This window comes from Rattus rattus, chromosome 10 (assembly GCF_011064425.1).
Source record: "Rattus rattus isolate New Zealand chromosome 10, Rrattus_CSIRO_v1, whole genome shotgun sequence".
Classification (NCBI taxonomy): domain Eukaryota; kingdom Metazoa; phylum Chordata; class Mammalia; order Rodentia; family Muridae; genus Rattus; species Rattus rattus.
In genome coordinates, this window is record NC_046163.1 from 70,067,395 (window position 1) to 70,073,468 (window position 6,074).

Below are 6,074 nucleotides of genomic sequence, written 5' to 3' on the forward strand. Positions count from 1 at the left end.
GAGAGGGGGAGCCACAATCTTCCAGGGCAGATCACACACAGCCTGTCTGGTCTTCCCTGGAGTCTGCCTGGCTGGCAGCTGTCCTTTCCTTTCCCCGCTCCATCCCCCCTCCCCGCCCCTCCATCCTGTAGGCTTAAGAACTTAATCAGGCTTGCCCCAGGCTTGCCCCTAGAGCCTTCTGCCGGGAGCAGCTGGCATCAGGGGCAGAAATAGCTGCAGCAGAAATCCTACCATCATTGGATCAGGGCCAGTGAGGAAGAGCATGGGGGTGGGGAGAAGAAAGCTAAGACAGGCTTTTTCCCTTTCCAGTGAGACCCCAGAGCTGGGCCACAGAAGGTTAGGGTTCATAGAGCTCAGGGCTCAGGAGGCCCACCCAACCTTAGCCCCTGAAAAACTTCTGCCTCTACAGGCCAGCTCGGGTCTCCACTCTAGGGAGACTTGATGCTTCCCCGTTCACTGGCCGTTTGTACCTCATCGATCATGAGCCCTCTTACTGACTCTGTTATTGGGTATCATGTTTGTTTTTAGACTCTTTGTATAGTCTGGATATCAATTCTATGTCAGGTGTGCAGCCGCCAGAGCTTTTCTCCTGTCCTGTGGGCTCCTCCTTCTGTTAACTTTTCTTTGCTAAGTCTCTCTGGGTTCCATTTGCAAATCGATGTCCTTATTCCGAGTAACTAGATCCCCCCTGAGAAGGGCCTTGGTGTGCTTGGGTCTGAAGCGTGTCCCAACTTTTTTTCTCTCATAGTTGTAGAATTTCTGGTCTGGTCAATTTGGAGTTGGTTTTCGCCTGGTCTCCTGCTCATGCAGCCCTGTGTAACACCTGGGGCCGAGGCTGTGTCTTCTACCCAGGCTACCGTCTCTGTCTGTCCCTGTGTGTGACGTCTGTCCCCACTCTCACCCTGTTTGTCCACAACTCCTCCTCTGACCCCCTTCATGGTCTAATGTTCACCCCCTCCTCACAGAAACAGGGTGTGCGCTGCGCCAGTCATCCTGAGAGCAGGGACCCCGTATACTTTCATGTTAGTGTCCCTCGACTGAACTTGGCTAACGTGTACTGGATTAATGAATTATGAATGACGGGCCAGTTGTTTTATCGGGGTAATGTCACCCCACACGTTTCTAAGTGTATCATGCTTAGGCTGGAGGCATTCAGAACAGTGTTTTCTTGTTGGATTGGCATGGGATATAAGTATCTAAGGGTGTGTGTGTGTGTGTGTGTGTGTGTGTGTGTGTGTGTGTTGTGGGTGCCATGCGTGTTGTGTGGGTATGTATGTTGTGTGTTGTTTGCTCTGTATGTGTTGTGTGTACCTTCCCCAACAGATTATGGGGTATTATTGTGCTCACGTACATGTCCTGTTTCCTGCTTTGTTTATGGTTAGTGAGGTTTGGGGAACAATTTCTCTGGGTTTGACCACCACGATGCTTTCAGGGTTCTTATCACAATGGCTGCATACCTTACCTCGATGTAATGCTCACGGTGAGCCAAGTTTATTCACATGCTGCTCCTCAAAAGGCCCCATTTTGTTTTCCATAATTAAGAATTTTACTCAAGGGCTGGAGAGATGGCTCAGTGGTTAGAGCATTGACTGCTCTTCCAGAGGTCCTGAGTTCAATTCCTAGCAACCACATGGTGGCTCACACACCATCTGTAATGGGATCTGATGACTTCTTCTGGTGTGTCTGAAGACATCGATAGTGTACTCATATACATAAAATAAATAAATCAATCTTGAAAAAGAATTTTACTCAAAGAGGTTGTGACCTACACGAGGCCTCACGCTGTAAGGGGTGGGATTTTTCAGCTGGGGCCCAACTCTCCTCTCTCTTTCTTGGTGTCTTGGGTTCCTTCCTTGCTGACAAGGGGCACACTCCTTCTTCTCTGTCTCAGAAGGGCCTGGGGGACCATGTCCCTCATCCCGTGGCTCCGGTGGAACGACACCCCTCCCCGGCTCTCAGCCCGGAGCCCGGCCGAGATGGTGCTGGAGACACTCATGATGGAGCTGGCCGGGCAGATGAGAGAGGTGGAGCGGCAACAGAGGGAGCGTCGCAGCGCGGTTAGGAAGATCTGCACCGGTGTGGACTACAGCTGGCTGGCCAGCGCGCCCAGACCCACCTATGACATCAGCCCTGGTGAGCGGCTGCAGCTGGAGGATGTATGTGCCAAGATCCACCCATCCTACTGTGGGCCTGCCATCCTCAGGTAACTCTGGCATGGGGCTGGGGACCAACTGTGACCCTATAGTCTCCAGGTGACTATAGTTGCTGGAGCCTGAGGCTACTAGGATCAGAGTCGGACGGCATGAGTGGACAGAAATATATTAGATGGGATGGGGCAGGAAAAGGAACTCAGAAGGCATATCAGACCTGAGGAGGTTTCATCTGGGGATGGAGGGAGATTCTGGAGGCCCTCGGGCCGGGCTGGGTGGGACTCAAAGCCTGTAAATTCTGTGTTCTTCCTGTTGCTGGCAAGCCTGCATGTCAACAACGGCTCATTTGTCACATGTTTATCTTCCATGGCTCCAACTTCTCCTGCTGCATTCCATTCTTCTTCCTCTTCTTTTAGCCCAGGCTATCCTAGAACTCACTATTGTAGCCTAGGCTGGCCTCAAATTCACAGCAATCCTGCTGCTTTAGCCTCAGTGTTCCTTCCTTAGGACCTGTCCCAGGCAATCTCTCTGAAACTGGTGCCTTAATTATTGTTTCAGTCAGGTTTGACACTGGTCAGCCCAAGGTGTGAGTGTGTGCGTGGGGAAGAGAGGCCAGGCAAGCTCAGCAGGTGTGAGACAGCCCAGGGCGCCAAGTGTGTAAAGCTTGTCGCAACACAGGACAGAACTTAGACCTCCATTCCTGAGGCTGTGGACCCCACGAAGCTGGTGAAGTCAGCACAAACTCGGGAATGATTCTGAATGTACAGACGCTCCATGGCAGCCTTCTGTTTGTAAAGAACAAATCTACAAGTGAACACTTTGACCCCAACTCCTCCAATAGCCCCCAACACTTGCCCCTCCTGTGCGTTCTCTCTGAAATTCCCTTGAAAGGAGGACTTTGTCCCTATTTCCCCTCTCTGGTTTTTGTAGTCTTCGTTCTGGCTGCTCTCTCATTCTTCTGATTCTATTGACGATGGAGGCCTTGAAGGCATTTACTTCAGAACACAGAGGCAGAGTCCTGAGCTGAGGGCAGGAGGTACCTGACCTGGCCGGCTAAACCCACAGTGAGGAGGCACAGGGTTAGAGGCCATGCTTCCTCCTGGCCTTCCTGCCAGCCTCTGCCAAGCACTGGCTCACAATAGGGTGGGGGAAAGAAAGGACCAAACGGATGGGTCCAGCTCTAGGGAGAAAACTAGGGAGAGGAAACAGTTAAGGAGACACACAAGGACCAAGGAAGCCACCGGTGGCCTTCTTGAGCAGGAGCAGGAGCTGTGGAAAAGCAGAGCTTGTTCATCTACTGAAGAGACTTGGAGCTGGGGCAGTGGGCAGGGTGGGGGTGACTCCATGATTACACAGAGTGATATTGCAGACAGGCAGTTCAGAGTAATCACCGGGTGGGGCAGGTGGAACCCGCAGAGGGGTGAGCCAGGCTGCGGGTGCAGCGCTTACCTCTGAAAACTGTCCCTATCAGCCTTGTGTTGGCTTCAGGCTCCTTCCACATGAGCACGTACCTTGTGAAAAGGCAGGCGCTACCTGTTACAGATGGGAGAATTGAGGCTCTGAGGTGAACAGAACTGAGTTTTGAGCTCAGGATTGACTGGGAGAGGAGCAAGGTTGGGAGTTGCTGGCAGGTGAGATGCTCAGCCCGTTGCATCATGTGTGCCCCCAGGTTCCGACAGCTGCTGGCGGAACGAGAGCCCGAGGTGCAGGAGGTGGCGCGGCTGTTCCGCTCCGTGTTGCAGGAGGCCCTGGAGAAGATGAAACAGGAGGAGGAGGCCCATAAGCTGACTCGTCAGTGGAGCTTGAGGCCCCGCGGCAGCCTGTCGTCTTTCAAGACCCGCGCTCGCATCGCGCCCTTCGCCAGTGACATCCGGACCATCTCGGAGGACGTGGAGCGCGACGCGCCACCCCCGCCGCGCACCTGGAGCATGCCGGAGTTCAGGGCGCCCCAGGCCGACTGACCACCCTGGGCAATCACCCTCAGGAGGGAATGATGGGCCGGTGACTGGGTCGCCGGTGCTGGAACCTCCCCACCTAACCCGACTGGGAGACCCCTCACGCAGCACTGCTAGACCACGGAGTCAACTAATTGAGCACACCTGCTTGGCTACGGGGTAGAGTTGGGACTTGAGCACTGTTTCTCCCCCAAAAGGTCTCCACTTGCCAGCCGGATATAGACAAAAGGTCTGGTGTTGGAGCAAGTTCTTCTCCGTCTCCTCTATCTGGAACAAGGAACAAGTGTCTTTTCCCTCTTTTGCAAGGCGGGCATACACATCCCAACTTCCCGGATGCCATTCACCTTATCCATTCAGGGCACCTTTACTCGTAACCAGATGACATTCACTGCAGGGGACCCACAGCCTCAGGCCCAGGACAGCTAGTGGGGTCCATAGAGACTCTTCAATCCACTGTTCAGTTAGTGAGTGAAAAAACAAAACAAAACAAACAAACAAACAAACAAACAAAAACAACCCCCCCCCAAAAACAAAAAAACAAAAAACGAGTCTCCCTAGGGTCTCCCTGCTTTTGTTTGCCTTAACTCTGATCCCTCTGATGTGGGCGTGTTCTTGCCTGAGTCCTTGAATGCTGGACTATGACAGGGCAGGGCCATTGTCTGCATCTCCATTCACTTAGGCCGAGGCTGCTCTCCAAGAAAGTTAGCTAGGGGTAGGCAGAATGACCCTAACTCCCATCCTGCAGTGTCATCACACGGTGTGTGGCCAGTCCAGAGTCAGGGCTTGGAGGCTTGCAAACCCTGCTGCTGAAGTCTAGGGATCCTTCTGTTCACACCTGCTCTCCAGCTTCCCTAGGAAGTGCCTGAGCAAACCAGTTCAGAGTAGTCTCCTGTAGCCTCATGCTCTGGTGGTATATGAGTGGGTCACCCGTGAAAGATCTGCAAGGCCAGGTGACCCCCCACAATCTAGGATAGAAGTAGGGTTCAGGGGAAGAGGGTAAGCAAAATGTCCCCAGCACCCAGTGCATACCCAGAAAACACAAGTGAACCTTATAGTCTAAATAAAATGCAATGGGAGGAAAATCACTAGGTACTGCATATAGTCCGGTTCAGTGGAAAGTCTGCGTCTATTCCCCTCTGCCTTCCTCCCTCTCCTCTTCAGGGCAGGGCCTCCCTATTTTGGCTGTTCCAGCCTCTTGAGTGCTGAGTCTATGGCACGGATATTCTTTTTGAATGATGTGCTTTGGGTTGCCTCGCTGGGATCTGGATGGAGGATGAGAGGATGGCACATTCCTCTAAGCCATTGCTGCCGGGATGAAGGAGCTGACTGGCTCAGTAGTATAACCTCTTCTAAATAAAAACATCTTCTACTGGAAGATACCCAGAAGTCCACTCAGTTGCCAAACTTTGGATAGAGGTCCAAAGTGACCTGTGTTGTGACGGGGGTTCACTTCGACTCAGTGGGTTTGGGATGCTTTGGATGGGACACCAAGAGCTGTTAAGGCTTTGAAACAAACAAGCCCACAGTTGGGAGGAAATGTTGAGTGGACCGGAGCTTGCCAAGTCTCCTGCCTGAGGCTCTTGTGGGGCTTGATTTGCCTAGAGGGAGGTTCCGAGGAGTCCTCAGAGGACTACTCCCGATTTCTTCTCCCAGGTCTCTCTGTTCTCCTCAAGCAAAAGGAAAACCTGAAGCAGTGATCGTGCTCTTGAGTGACAGGCAGTTACTACTGCTGTGCCTACCGGCCTCCTCAGTACTGTTCTGCTTTGTCCCATCTTAACTGTGATGCTAACCAAAGCCTGTGAGGGTCCCAAAGGCAAGCCTTTGTACCCAGGCTGGTAAAGTTGAGAAGGTGCCATTTCTACTTAAAAGACTCAGGGACAACAAATGGAGGTGTCTGACGAGGGGCTGCAACTGCATTTTATTTCTGGTGCTTCTTACTTGGTATGAAAACTTTCAAGTTCTAGAAAGT

The 6,074-nt window shown here is 52.5% G+C and overlaps 1 protein-coding gene across 2 annotated transcripts; it reads left to right on the plus strand.

The window, feature by feature from the left end:
* The first annotated feature begins 1,907 nt into the window (after positions 1-1,907).
* Positions 1,908-4,111, plus strand: Rd3 (retinal degeneration 3, GUCY2D regulator). 2 transcript variants are annotated; one of them, XM_032915742.1, is made up of 2 exons: positions 1,908-2,203; positions 3,820-4,111. In XM_032915742.1, exons 1-2 carry the CDS (start codon positions 1,908-1,910, stop codon positions 4,109-4,111), a joined length of 588 nt encoding a protein of 195 aa, XP_032771633.1. The 2 variants fall into 2 exon arrangements, with proteins under 2 accessions (XP_032771633.1, XP_032771634.1); XM_032915743.1 differs by having other exon boundaries at positions 1,908-2,133; positions 3,820-3,911.
* The last annotated feature ends 1,963 nt before the right edge of the window (positions 4,112-6,074 follow it).